Source organism: Drosophila suzukii, chromosome X (genome assembly GCF_043229965.1).
Source record: "Drosophila suzukii chromosome X, CBGP_Dsuzu_IsoJpt1.0, whole genome shotgun sequence".
NCBI lineage: Eukaryota > Metazoa > Arthropoda > Insecta > Diptera > Drosophilidae > Drosophila > Drosophila suzukii.
In genome coordinates, this window is record NC_092084.1 from 17,221,818 (window position 1) to 17,236,779 (window position 14,962).

General features: G+C 47.3%; 2 protein-coding genes across 2 annotated transcripts; one reads left to right on the forward strand and one right to left on the reverse strand.

Moving 5' to 3' along the window:
- Positions 1 to 2,400: 2,400 nt before the first annotated feature.
- Uch-L5R (Uch-L5-related) lies at positions 2,401 to 3,785 on the reverse strand. Its single transcript, XM_017068425.4, has one exon. The coding sequence runs from the start codon at positions 3,644 to 3,646 to the stop codon at positions 2,627 to 2,629; it is 1,020 nt and encodes a 339-aa protein (XP_016923914.2). The 5' UTR covers positions 3,647 to 3,785; the 3' UTR covers positions 2,401 to 2,626.
- Positions 3,786 to 8,160: 4,375 nt separating this feature from the next.
- On the forward strand, positions 8,161 to 13,751 carry Muc11A (Mucin 11A). The gene is made up of 2 exons (XM_017068791.4): positions 8,161 to 8,281; positions 8,708 to 13,751. Exons 1-2 carry the CDS (start codon positions 8,240 to 8,242, stop codon positions 13,580 to 13,582), a joined length of 4,917 nt encoding a protein of 1,638 aa, XP_016924280.3. The 5' UTR covers positions 8,161 to 8,239; the 3' UTR covers positions 13,583 to 13,751.
- The last annotated feature ends 1,211 nt before the right edge of the window (positions 13,752 to 14,962 follow it).

The following is a 14,962-nucleotide window of genomic DNA, read 5'->3' on the forward strand; positions in this document are numbered from 1 at the left end:
TTATTTTGCGGTTTTTCTGCTGTCTGTGTATGTGAATGCGAGTGTGTTTCCCCTTTATGGCTGCCACTTTCTACTTTCACTCCCTATTGTCCCATGTCCTTGGTGCTGCACACAGCTGGGTATTATCCTTTTGACCAGAAGCTTGCCACGCGGGGAAACCCCAAGCGATCCTAACCGATTTCATTTCCGAACCTTAACCGCAAGAGCTTTTCAATGGAAACCTTTTTCGGCATCAAGGGGAATAGAAACTATTAACTATTATAATTATTTAATGATGATTCTAATGGGCCGATGGTGGCGTCTTATCTTTAAATGGTAATTGTCTCTGGTTAAAACAAGGTTTAACTTCCAGTCCACGTTCAAAAAGGTTTCGTCCTTAGAAAACCCTAAATTAAATTATTAGTTTGTATTTTAACGTAAGTGCAACACTCAAAAACTAAATTAAAAAAGTAACATTCAATACAAAATATAACAAATTACTTAATTTAATTTAAAAATATTTGAATCAAGGCATAAATTGTTGGATATGAAATACTTTAAATAATGTATGTCGTTAAATCACAGCTAAAAATATTTATTTAAACAGTAAATTTCAAGAAAAATAAAAATGTTTCAATAAGGAAACATTTTTTTAGGTACGTGTTTCGATTTGAAATGAAAACATGAGTTAGTATAATATCGTATATAAAATATTATTGAATAGTACAATCGGTTTGCGGAATTTTAAAAAGGTAGAATTTCTATTACTACCTACCTACCAATTGTTCATTAAGGGAAGCTGTGAGTTCCATATAATTTCTATTAAGTGTTAAAAATTGAATACTTTGTGTTTCTATAACTTCAATGGTATTTCAAAGATTGGTCCCCGAAATTGACCCCATAGAGACCTGTTAACTTTGTGATAACTTAAGTTTTGTTGGAGATTTGAACCATATTATATTATTATGATATATTATAAAATAAAATTTGGTATATAAATTCAAATCCTTCAGTTTTTTAACCTCTCCAAAATGCTTTACAGCCCTGGTTTTCGCTATTTTGGTCCTGATCCCTCTTCCCTGTTCCCTGCTCCCTTCCCAACTCATGTCCTTGGCCATCATCGTTGTCGTCGTCGTCATCTTGTCGTGGCTGTGCGGCTCCTGCGGCAAATTAAAATTAGTTGTTTACTTTGTGCAACATAAACAAATAAGCGCGACGTCCAGGACAGGAGCATCCACCACCTCCTCCGACAGCCCCGTACCCAACTCATCCGGATGATGCAGATAGCGGCTGGAGGTTTGGACGGGCTCCGTTAAGTTGGGTCCATCGAAGCATTAAAAAGAAATCATTTATCAGAGCTGCAGACGGAGCCAGATGGAGGAGCCCTGACTGCAGCAAATGCAAATTGAAAACCGGCGACACGAAGTGGGCACAGCCTCCATCCAGATGAGGGCCACTAGCCAGGCTGTCGGGGCAATCCCAAATGGAATCTGTCATAATTCGCTGGGACGGCACTTGAGCGGACACTCAAGGTGGCCATAAATCTGTTCAGGCTATTTTTGTATTTTTCCCAAAACCGAATCAGTTTGTTGCTCCCATTTGGAACACACCTAATCCCCATGAAAGCCCCATTGCGGCAACAAGTTCTTGGGAGTCTCCCACTTGACTTACGATATCTTATCATTTTATTGTGAGATACGATGTGCATTAATCATTTTATGATTAATATTAAGAATGGTATTTTTACGTGTTTGCATGGGGCTTGTTTAAATGTTTTACATATTATTTTATGGGTCTAGTTATTGGGAGAACTTCATCGATTGGACCAATAATTTGGGGATCATAGAATAACTTTAAATTTTGTGTTCCCAAAATTATCGGTCTTGGCTTACCCTGAGCACGTCTTAAAATCACGCCTTGAAAACCGATGTAATCGATAACTCAAAGAATTATAAATAGATTTTTTTACAAGTATTTATTTTTATTATTATTATTTCTCTTCAAAACTTCGTCAAAACTTTAAATTTCATTTTATTTCAAGTTCCTTCTTTAAAACAGTTTATTTTGATATACACTAACAGAAAAAAATGTCTTATTAATTTTCTGAATATTCTCTCACCAGCCATAACATCCACTACATTGGTTCTTTTTCTTGGAGTCTCAGAAAATTAGGTCTTATCGTTTTTGATGTTTTTTTTTATAATTTGTATTTTAAGTATCCAATAAAGAATGTCCTTTAAATAAATGAAATTGTTAAATCTTGAAAATTACTTGGTTCTTAAGCAAAGTCCCTATTTAACCCCTGAGGGAAAGTCGCCTTGCCTTGAAGGGCAAATTGAGAAAACCTCGTTGCCTTTAACTATATGGGTTAAATATAAAATCGATATGAACAGATATAAACATATACAATTTTAATTGGAATATCCAGAAGCGGTTCTTGTTTATTTTTGAAATTTTCTTGTGATAAGGATATATGAATCAGCTGGCTGGCGATCATTAGTGGTAATGGTAATGATGCGCTCAGCCCGATTAAAAGTACGCGAAATCAAGCACTTGTTGAACGGTTGTCGGAGAATTTTGGGGTGGATGGGTTGACATCAAAATTTAGTTCACGAACCCTTGCCTTGCGAACCGTGAATTCTCTAGATCACGGTCCCTTGGTTGGCTTAAGCTTCTGGCTGGCGGAGGCCTGGCACTGGATGGCCCGCTGCTTGGCCTTTTCGTAGATGGGCATCAGTTGCCCGGTTTCGCCCAGCTGCTTCAGCAGCTCCACGATGAAGGGCAGATAGTTGTGGCGCCGCCGGAGGTTCTCCTGGCGGTAGCGACGCTTCTTGTCCTGCTCGAATTTCACATAGGTCCTCAGGCTGGCGATCTCCGCCTGGCGCTCCGAATGACTCAGAGGCGATGGCTGGTGGACGAGCAATTGGATCTGCCGCTCGTAGCACCGCTGACGATCCGAGACCAGGGCCATCAGGTTGAAGTGGATTTCGCCCACGCTATACCGCTGCATCCGGGCCTCAATAATGGGTCTCACCACATCCAACCAGTTCTGCTCCTTGCCGATCTCGGCCAGCTCGATGGGACCCTCATGCAGGCCGTCCAGCTCGAACAGGCGTCCCTTGATGGGCATATAGCCCACAAAGTGGTAGACATCCTCATCTGGCGGTGACTGACGCAAATCCAGCTCGAAAAGTACGGGTCGGGCAAAGGAGTTGTGCACCTCGCGGATCTTCTGCTCGTTGCCCAGGCACAGGCCCCGGGTCACCGGATCCAGGTCCTGGCAGAAGCGCTTGAAACCATTCAGGGTGTTACCCAAATCGATGTCCGGATGACGGAGATTCAGCAGCAGGCTGAGCAGGGCCTGTGTGGCACAGGCATTTGTGGTCACCTGGCGGGCAAAGAAGATGTCATCGCGATCCTTGACCACGCGTCCGGCGGGTTTGTCGTCCTGCACCCACTTGAACAGAAAGATCAGACCATGGATGGGCTCCAGGTGATGGAAGGCGTCGGCATCCAGGGTCCATATCTCCTCCACCTGGGCACCCGTGCAGCCGAATCCTCGTATTAGCTCGGTGAAGACCCCCGGATCGCTTTCGATCAGGCACCAACTGTTGTCCACCTCCTCACCAGATCCTGCACCTGTATTCGCTTCTGCCATGGCTGCCATTGAAGCGCTATTTGTAATTTTGTAATTTCAACAACAATTCCTGGATGGCAACAAACGATGAGTTCGAAATTTGGGGTTCGTTTGAAGTTTTTGTGACACTCGAAACGGAGAATATTCATGACAGTTTGATTAATTGACTGCTGATGATTTCATTTTGCACGCCCATACACACGCTTACTGGACCGATTTACAATGCAAAAGCGTTGAAACATTCCCAGCCGGGTGGTTCACTTGAACAGGTGATACAAAAATAATGTAGGAGGTTTCTATCGACTTTTTGGAAATATTTTTACTCTACAAATTTTTAATTTATACTTGATATATACATATATGGTATGATTTTCTGAGTGTTCGTAGCACCCTTTTTCGCTTTTGCAACGACGATTTTAAAGGTACTCAATTAAAATTGTTTTTTAAATTTATATATTTTGTTGGTACTTTTGGATAAAGGAAAAAAATATTTAAACAATGTTTTTTAAAAAAACCCTTCCTGTCATTATGGAGGGAATTTATTTACCTTTAAAATAAGCCATCATAAAGCTCGATCGGTTAAGTACAGCTCTCTTAACATTATACATAAAGTTAAGTTTCAGTTAAGTTAAGTTTTCCATCACAAAATGGATTACGTATTTTTTCATATTTTCTCAAATATTGGGAATATGACTATAAATCTTTGTGAAGATATCTTAAGAATGTTCCGAAATAAATTAATTTACAAAAAACACCTTGTGAAGGAGGTGACCCCCTTCAGAGATTATTTTATGATCTCAAGGAATTATCAAAAGCAGAACTCATTAAATTATTTTTCAGCTTATCGTTCTTTTTCCATTAATCTTATCAATCCCCTTCTTCCAAGAAGCACTTTTAAAATTAGAATTCACATTATTTTTGTTTTGGCTTTTAATAACCCGTCTAAAGATTAAAATTATATCGCAAGCTGGGTAAAAACTTTCCTTGGAAATTCGAAATGCGTCTATTTATTCTTCTTGTCTTTAAAAAAATTAGTAAGTAGATTGCATACCTTTCTAGTCTAGTTATGAGTTTGGGGTCCTCACATCATAATAATCCATTAAAGTGTACAAAAGGGAACCGCGAATTCTTTAGACTCAAGGGTTTTCAAATCAAAGCGATCCATTAGGGCACCGCGAATTCTTTAGCAAACCTTCCTCTCCACTCTTTACCCATTCTCCAGCCAGGATTTCGGCCTTCTCAGCCACCGAACCGCAATCCACCATCCACCGAATGAATGAAGCCCTAATGAGCCGCAATCGATCAACTTCGCTGATATGTGGCTCACCCTAATGCTTATATATCCTCCTAGCCGCCGTCTGTGTATTTGGGGCGTGGGAGCCACTGGTGGGTGGATGGGTGGATGGATGGATGGAGGGACGTGGCAAATGGCAACGCATCGCCAGGGGATTAACGGGCAGTAGCTGGGGCCGCCTGAGGGATAATAAGTGCATTGGAGCATCAAATCAATAAAACGCGCATACGGCCCCACGGTTGCGACACACAAAACACAGTGGACAGTGGACAGTGGGGGCATGGGACAGGCGTGGATTGTGCGGGTCCCTCGCCCCAACTGCCACAAAGAATTCGCTGCATCAGTGGCTGCAATTGCGAAACATTGTTAATTTATGCAAATTTAGCCAACGCCGCTCGCTTTGTGAAACGCCAATGAGGCAAGAGAGTCGAGCCGCGGCTCCACTGGAATCCTCTGCACCACTGAAAACCACCATTGGCGTCGTCATAGCCGCGACCGCAGCGCCAACAACATTAACGGAGGAGCTCCAGCTGGAGTCCCTGCTCGGGACCATTCGCCATTCCATAGGTGGAAGCCGGTTCAAGGGAGGCACCCTTGCATAATTTGCCCCACCTCCTTGCCTTATTTGCATGCCCAACCATGCCCACTCCAACCCACTCCAACCATCCGGCAGCAAACCTCAATGCCTATTTGGGTTTGGGTCCACTCTAGCCACCGGGCTGCGAGCGAATTAGCACTCATCTAGCCAGAAAGCTCCTCATCGATGGCCACTCTAGCAGTCATAATATTAAATACAATTGCACACGGGCTAAATGATGTTACTGAGATAAACAAAAACATGTGTAAGCGAACAAGAATTATATTAAGCTCGATGGGTTCTATACACTTTGGAAACACACAAGTAGGTAAGTAAAAATAACAATTATAATTGTGCACCCATGTTGTAAGCCAATTATTGTATTGCTTAGCCAATTGTATGAAATAATATTCAGACCTACTTAAAAAAGCCTAACGATGAGATATAAAAATTAATAAATGCTTAAGAATGTATCTTTAATATTCTCTTATTCATTTTACTAAAAACTTGGGGAGAGTATTATTAACTTTTTCAGAAATACCCAGATTTTAATATTTTTAAATATGAAAATACTATTTAAGACATTAAAATTAATTAAAGCTTATTAAGGTATGTATACTTAACATTCTTGTTATTATTTATTTTGCTAAAAAATGTACAAGCAATTTAAATTGAACTTTCTAAATTCTTTATTTTTTAACAAAGGAAGAAACATCTAGAATGCAATTTTTTTTGCTATAAAATCTACAGACAATTTATACTGCACTTTCCTAGTTCTTAGTTCTTTTTAAAGGAAGAAACGTCAAGAATACAAATACTTTCAAATATGAAAGGGCTATCAATGTCACGTGACTTAATTACTTACAGTGTATACATTTTTGATAATACAAATATATGGCTAACTGTATTTATTGTATTGTCTAGACACACGAAAACCGCAATTTGACTGGGCCTGCATTGCATTTTCCATTTTTCATTTTTTTCACCTCAATTTTTTGTTGTACGGCTTAACCGCATTAATGGCGAACAAAAAAAGGCAAAGCAAATTCCACTTAATTGTTCAATTTTCATGGAATTCGCCAGTCCGGGCTCAAAGGGCATATGCAATGGGCCGGGGACAGGGCGAAGTTCAAAGGGTGCCGGTGGGAGTCCTCCTGGGATCCATGACAGATGTTAAGCGCACCTCTCGACCTCCTGGGAGTAATGTATACTGCAGGTGTCCACTTCATATGGTAATTGAGGCCTCGGGGGAAACTTGGATTTATTAACAGTAAAAACCACTACCCATATCTCTACCATGTCTTGGAGTTCTCCCTTGAACAATTGCTTAATAAAATATTATCATCATCATCATTATATTTTAACATTGTATGCTAAGCCTTATTTATTAAATATTAACAGTAAAAACCACTACACATAACTCTACCATGTCATGGAGATCTCCTTGTACAATTATTAAATGAAATATTATTATCATTGTCACTATAATTTAAAATTGTATACTAAGCTTGTTAAATAAATAAAAAATGAACGGCAAGCGTCGAATTTTATGCGAAATTGTTTTCTTAAAAAAACGAAACCTGTTTGCAGCAAATAACAATTAGATTTATTAGGCATATATTATTTTGGTTCTATAAAAGAACTGTTAGTTAATCAGGGATTACTGGGTATCGTATTTTGCATTAATTCCGACGTCTAACTATCAGCATCGTAATAAATAAAATAAAATGCATTTCAGTCTATCCCAATACAATGTATTTAATAAAAATACGTTCAAATATATAATGATTATATCACAATCTCAGTGCCTCATGCAAATTCAGGAGATTACACTTGAGTGATACTTGAACTCTAGAATGCTCGGCCTCCGATTGTAAATTTCAAGGGCTCCTCCAGTTATACAATTTCACTTGGAACCCCTCAGACTTAATGTCATCTGACAAGGTCTGTCCCAAATGATATGCATCAGAACTGAAGACAGAAGATCACAACAACTGAAGCGTAATCTTGAAACAGTAACCGAATAATACCAAAACCCTATAGAGGTATGTGTAAAAGCAAAGATCTTTTGGGTTCGCCTGCGTCATTGCGAAGAAACTGCACTCGGAGATTACTCTTGGGGGCGGAATGACGACCCCGGGAATCGGATTGAGTGAAATGAAATCAAGAAAGTGGAGAATTGCCTGTCTGTGGGTCTGTTATTTTAATATCTGCTATTGTGTGTACTCAACTAGGTGGGGCAAATAAAGCAAAGCCTCCAGTCAACGGAAATGCGCAGCCCGCTTTATCAACATTTACCCTGACGTTAGTGTTGGCCAAGATTAAGATTACGTATTTGGCAGTCAAAACAATTGGCCGGGAAACAAGATGTTAGAACTAAGATAACGGGGCTGACTCATGATGGCCCCATAAAGTGCGTGATTGTATCATGAATTCTATGAGTATATCTATCCCTACCAAGATATCATATTGATTTCTTTCTAACAAGGATTATAAATATTCTTTCGATTTGTTTTCTCTTTGTATCCACTTGGCATATCACTTGCGCCGCAATACCATAAATTGGTTTAGACTAAAGCTTATCTGGCCAGAGGGCAAACAAGCGATTATCATCTATTTGGCTAGCGTCAGCGGAGATTTGGCTTGGGAAGCTGCGCAGATAGCGCGATTTTCGCATAAAAGCCCTGAAGGTTGGCGTACAGAGGATAGTAACGATTCTTCATTCGAACCAAAAACACATCCAACGACCACGATGACAACGAACCGAACCACCAGACTTCTGGTGTTGCTAGTGGTAATTGCATAATATCGGAAAACGCGGTCATTATACCGATTCAAGTTCTATATGATATAGTATAGTACTATTGTATCGATCAGTGTCCCATTTCGGTTATACACATATTTTTTTTTTGCTGTTTTGTTTTGGTTATCTTAACTGACGAGTTGTACATATTTTATTGGAATTGGATACGCACATGCCTCGAAAATAAAACACCAATCAAAATCGAATCCGAATCCGAATCCGTAGCTCCCGGGACTCTTGTTACTTTGGATAACGTTCAAAGCGCTCGGCGATCACTCGAAAGTATCCTATGCAAGTGAAAAGAAAGCAGTGTAATTGTTAAGGTCCCGAGACAAACAGTGCATTGACCCACCCAATCCCCCAAAGCTCAGACCCACTAACACATCCACCTTCTCGGGGTTCTTCTCTTCCCCACAGTTGACCGCACTGGTGGCGAGACACCAGGCCAATGCCGCCGCCGTGGGATTGAAGTGCGGCGGAAAGAGCGCCGTCTGCGTGGGACCCCTCTCCTACCAGCAGTGCGTGGATGACCTGACCTCCGGTCCGGTGGTGCCATGCCAGGTGAACACCCGCTGCGTCACCGACGGCCTCGAGATCTGTGTGCCGGTCAAGTCGGCCGCCGAGGCTCCGACGGCAGCTGTGGCCAAGATGGTCACCATCACCGACAGCCCCGTCAGCGAGTCCGCTTCGCTGGTGGAGGTCAGTTCCAGCTCCATCGCTGCCGGCGGAGAGATCTCCACCGAGGGACCAAGTGCCCCAAGTGCTGCTCCGGTTGAAACCACACCTGCTCCCGTGGAAACCACTCTTGCTCCCGTGGAAACCACCCTTGCTCCCGTGGAAACCACCATTGCTCCAATTGAAACCACCCAGGCTCCAGTTGACACCACCCTAGCTCCCGTGGAAACTACCCTTGCTCCGATTGAAACCACCCAATCCCCAGTTGAGACCACCCAAGCTCCCGCCGAGACGACCACCGCGGCCATCGATGAGACCACAACTGGATCGGATGCCCCTCTGGAGACGGAATCCACCGTTCCTAGTGATACCACTCCCGTAGACACCACTCTGGCACCCGGATCGGAAGACACTAGCCCACCCATCGAACCCAACACCACCGTGGCACCCGAAAGCACCACAGTAGCTCCTGCTGAGGATCCCAACGCACCCGCGGGAACTACTCTGGCTCCTGGTGAAGCAGACCCCAACTCGCCCATCGATCCCAACTCCCCACAAGACCCAAATGCTCCCGAAGGATCTACTAACGAACCCGGCTTAACCGACCCCACCACTCCGGCATCTCCTGGCTCTCCATCTGAGGGATCCACCGCCGCACCCGGAACTCCCGCTGATGTAACCACTCCTGCTCCGGGATCTCCTGCTGATGTTACCACTCCTGCCCCAGGATCTCCTGCTGATGAAACCACTCCGGCTCCTGGCTCTCCCGCCGAAGGATCCCCCGCTGCTCCTGGCTCTCCCGCTGAAGGATCCCCTGCTGCTCCTGGCTCTCCCGCCGAAGGATCCCCTGCTGCTCCTGGCTCTCCCGCCGAAGGATCCCCTGCTGCTCCTGGCTCTCCCGCCGAAGGATCCCCTGCTGCCCCTGGCTCTCCCGCTGAAGTAACCACTGCCGCTCCTGGCTCTCCCGCCGAAGGATCCCCTGCTGCTCCTGGCTCTCCCGCCGAAGGATCTCCTGCTGCCCCTGGCTCTCCCGCCGAAGGATCTCCTGCTGCCCCTGGCTCTCCCGCCGAAGGATCCCCTGCTGCTCCTGGCTCTCCCGCCGAAGGATCCCCTGCTGCCCCTGGCTCTCCCGCTGAAGTAACCACTGCCGCTCCTGGCTCTCCCGCCGAAGGATCCCCTGCTGCTCCTGGCTCTCCCGCCGAAGGATCTCCTGCTGCCCCTGGCTCTCCCGCCGAAGGATCCCCTGCTGCTCCTGGCTCTCCCGCTGAAGGATCCCCTGCTGCTCCTGGCTCTCCCGCCGAAGGATCCCCCGCTGCTCCTGGCTCTCCCGCTGAAGGATCCCCTGCTGCTCCTGGCTCTCCCGCCGAAGGATCCCCTGCTGCTCCTGGCTCTCCCGCCGAAGGATCCCCTGCTGCTCCTGGCTCTCCCGCCGAAGGATCTCCTGCTGCCCCTGGCTCTCCAGCCGAAGGATCTCCTGCTGCTCCTGGCTCTCCTGCCGAAGGATCCCCTGCTGCTCCTGGCTCTCCCGCCGAAGGATCCCCTGCTGCCCCTGGCTCTCCCGCTGAAGTAACCACTGCCGCTCCTGGCTCTCCCGCCGAAGGATCCCCTGCTGCTCCTGGCTCTCCCGCCGAAGGATCTCCTGCTGCCCCTGGCTCTCCCGCCGAAGGATCCCCTGCTGCTCCTGGCTCTCCCGCTGAAGGATCCCCTGCTGCTCCTGGCTCTCCCGCCGAAGGATCCCCCGCTGCTCCTGGCTCTCCCGCTGAAGGATCCCCTGCTGCTCCTGGCTCTCCCGCCGAAGGATCCCCTGCTGCTCCTGGCTCTCCCGCTGAAGGATCCCCTGCTGCTCCTGGCTCTCCCGCCGAAGGATCCCCCGCTGCTCCTGGCTCTCCCGCTGAAGGATCCCCTGCTGCTCCTGGCTCTCCCGCCGAAGGATCCCCTGCTGCTCCTGGCTCTCCCGCCGAAGGATCTCCTGCTGCTCCTGGCTCTCCTGCCGAAGGATCCCCTGCTGCCCCTGGCTCTCCCGCCGAAGGATCTCCTGCTGCCCCTGGCTCTCCCGCTGAAGGATCCCCTGCTGCTCCTGGCTCTCCCGCTGAAGGATCCCCTGCTGCTCCTGGCTCTCCCGCTGAAGGATCCCCTGCTGCTCCTGGCTCTCCGGCCGAAGGATCCGATGCTGCTCCTGGCTCTCCCGCCGAAGGATCCCCTGCTGCTCCTGGCTCTCCCGCCGAAGGATCCCCTGCTGCTCCTGGCTCTCCCGCCGAAGGATCCCCTGCTGCTCCTGGCTCTCCCGCCGAAGGATCCCCTGCTGCCCCTGGCTCTCCCGCTGAAGTAACCACTGCCGCTCCTGGCTCTCCCGCCGAAGGATCCCCTGCTGCTCCTGGCTCTCCCGCCGAAGGATCTCCTGCTGCCCCTGGCTCTCCCGCCGAAGGATCCCCTGCTGCTCCTGGCTCTCCCGCTGAAGGATCCCCTGCTGCTCCTGGCTCTCCCGCCGAAGGATCCCCTGCTGCTCCTGGCTCTCCCGCCGAAGGATCTCCTGCTGCCCCTGGCTCTCCCGCCGAAGGATCCCCTGCTGCTCCTGGCTCTCCCGCCGAAGGATCCCCTGCTGCTCCTGGCTTTCCCGCTGAAGGATCCCCCGCTGGACCTGGTTCCCCCGCTGATGTTACCACGGCTGCTCCTGGAGTTCCCTCCGAAGGATCCCCAGCATCTTCTGGCTCTCCTGCTGATGTTACTACTGCCGCCCCTGGAAATCCTGCTGTCCCCGACGTTCCCGCTGGTGGTGCTCCTGCTGATTCCAACGCTCCTGCTGGTGGTGCTCCTGCTGATTCTAACGTTCCTGCTGGTGGTGCTCCTGCTGGATCCAACGTTCCTGCTGGTGGTGCTCCTGCTGGTTCCAATGTTCCCGCTGGTGGTGCTCCTGCTGGTGGTGCTCCTGCTGGATCCAACGTTCCTGCTGGTGGTGCTCCTGCTGGTTCCAACGTTCCGGCTGGCGGTGCTCCTGCTGGTTCCAACGTCCCTGCTGGCGGTGCTCCTGCTGGTTCCAACGTTCCGGCTGGCGGTGCTCCTGCTGATTCCAACGTTCCTGCTGGTGGTGCTCCTGCTGGTTCCAACGTTCCGGCTGGCGGTGCTCCTGCTGTCCCCGACGTTCCCGCTGGTGGTGCTCCTGCTGATTCCAACGCTCCTGCTGGTGGTGCTCCTGCTGATTCTAACGTTCCTGCTGGTGGTGCTCCTGCTGGTTCCAACGTCCCTGCTGGCGGTGCTCCTGCTGGTTCCAACGTTCCTGCTGGTGGTGCTCCTGCTGGTTCCAACGTTCCTGCTGGTGGTGCTCCTGCTGGTTCCAACGTCCCTGCTGGCGGTGCTCCTGCTGGTTCCAACGTTCCTGCTGGTGGTGCTCCTGCTGGTTCCAACGTTCCTGCTGGCGGTGCTCCTGCTGGTTCCAACGTTCCTGCTGGTGGTGCTCCTGCTGGTTCCAACGTCCCTGCTGGCGGTGCTCCAGCTGATTCCAACGCTCCAGCTGGTGGTGCTCCTGCTGGTTCCAACGTTCCGGCTGGCGGTGCTCCTGCTGGTGGTGCTCCTGCTGATTCCAACATTCCCGCTGGTGGCGCTCCAGGATCATCTCCTGCTGGTTCCAACTCTCCTGCTGGCTCAGTCATTCCATCGATTCCTTTACTGCCTGGCGGAGCTGGCTCTTGGCAACCCCGCCCAAGCATTCCTATCCTCCCGCCGATCTGGAGGCCCCATATTCCTGGACAAGATGGTTCGGGTGCCGGAGCTGCTGCTCCTGGCAGTGGCTTGATCAATGGCAGCGTTAGCCCGCCCCAACGTCCCCATCCCTTCTGGCCCAACTGGCAGAACTGGGTGAACAGCTGGCGACCAACCAAACCGGTGACCAGCACAGAAGCTCCTGCCCAGCCGGAGGATCCCCAGCAGCCCGACAACAACAAGCCCGAAAATGCCGAAAGCGTAGAGCAGGCTGCCCCAGTTCCACCAGCCGGAGGAGCTGCGTCCAACGAGAATGCCTCCGTTGAGGAGGGCAACAAGGCCTCCAGCGAGAAGTCCAAGGACAAGCCCAAGTCCGCCGAGGATCAGTCCAAGGAACAGGAGCAGAAGAAGCCCAGCTCTGAGGAGAAGAAGGACAAGGACAGTCAGGATAAGAAGGATAAGGACAGTCAGGAGAAGAAGGACAAGGACAGTCAAGAGAAGAAGGATAAGGACAGTGAGGATAAGAAGGATAAGAAGGATAAGGACAGTCAGGATAAGAAGGATAAGGACAGTCAAGAGAAGAAGGATAAGGACAGTCAGGATAAGAAGGACAAGTCCAAGGACTCCAAGGAGGAGAAGGACAACGAGTCGCAGAAGGACAACGAGGGCGACGACGAGCTGAGCTCCAAGGAGAAGAAGCAGTACGTAAAGGACCTGATCAAGAAGCTGAAGAAGGGCGACGAGTGCGACGAGGACGACGTCTATCCGGATGTCCGGGACTGCCGCAAGTACTACCGCTGCGAGGTGAAGAACTCCGGCAAGCACAAGTTCGCCCATTTGCGCTGCGACAAGAAGGAGCGCTTCGACTGGCTAGCCCAGTCCTGTGTGCCCAAGGACGAGGCCCGCTGCCTGGAGAAATAGGACATCCACTGCTTCCACACGATAATCTCACATCCAACTGCACTGTTCTATATTGGCAATGATATTCTATCTGTAACTCTTGGTCTTACCTAATTTATTGCACTATTTTAAAAACCTTTATTTTTTTGTTTTCCGTATTAAATCTTAAACTTTATGAAAATCTGGCAAATCATGTGTTTTTTTTTTGGGTGGGAAATATGTTCATTACTGATAATGGTCACAAATTTCTGAATGGATTTGGATGAACTTTAAAGTTGAGGTAAACGAAGAACCTTTCCAAATTATTTTAACATTTATTAGCCTTAACTTTAAGCGAACAAAACATTATCTAACACTAACAAAACTCTAATCTTTTGTTTTTCACATTAATTCTTCGACTTTGTGAAAGTCTGTCAGAGACAAGAGACATTTAGTCTACGATGGAAATTTGTGTAAACATTGAAATGTTTACATAGGAATTTACCAAAAATATTGTTTTAAAGTTCTGAAAAGGACAAATTAAAGTTGTGGCAATCAAATCTAGAAAATGTAAAATGGATTATTTTAAAACCCCTATTGTTCGGAGCAGATCGCCAGCGCCTAGTCATGCGCGCATAGGTGTACGACGGCACCTGCATCGCTCTCTGCTTATCTTTCGCCTTCTTTCTTATACCCATAAAGCTGTCGCTTATCTATTCAGCAACTACTTTGTAAGCCTGCATATGTCTATATGAAGATCTTGGAGCCAAGCTTTTTGCACATTCACAGTCCGTCTGCCGCTCCGAATAAAAGCTATACATTTTAATATAACCTATTCGTGCGTTATTAATTATAAATATAAGGGTGGCATATTTGTTGTCTTCCCCACAAACATTTGGTGACCCCGACGTGATAGCAGTTTTTATCGGAGTCTGCAGCTCGGTCTCGCGATTGTTTAATATAGTTTAAACAAACGCTTTGTTTCGCTGTCGTTATCGTGCATTCGGGCACAAACATACGAACACACATACATACATAAGTGCATATAAAAGTGAACAGCCGGCCGTTTGATTTTTTGTACATTTTGCGCTGTGAAAAAGCACCAAATTTGTGTTGTGCAAATAATTCTTAACAAAGTGAATCGCATTTAATCTTTGTTAATAGCGCATATTACATATATACATGTACATATAGCCATACATACATTCGTTTGCCAGTTACATAATCCGCTGTTGCTAGGCAGGCAATTTATCGGCAAGAACAACAACAACAAAGTTAAAGGTTCCGTTGCATCTCGGCGACGCTTGTTAACCTTCACGTTTTCGCGGTAAAGGGTATACGGTGTTTTGTGCCTCTAACGCGGTCGGACATTTTACTTTACTTCATTTTCATTTCATTTTTTTTCTTTTTCGTGATTGAAAA

Excerpts from the sequence above, each read along its gene's own strand:
- Uch-L5R (XM_017068425.4), bottom strand. The coding sequence starts at position 3,646 with ATGGCAGCCATGGCAGAAGCGAATACAGGTGCAGGATCTGGTGAGGAG.
- Muc11A (XM_017068791.4), top strand. The coding sequence starts at position 8,240 with ATGACAACGAACCGAACCACCAGACTTCTGGTGTTGCTAGTG. Across the intron at positions 8,282-8,707 it reads GACTTCTGGTGTTGCTAGTG|TTGACCGCACTGGTGGCGAG; the intron begins GTAATTGCATAA and ends TCTTCCCCACAG.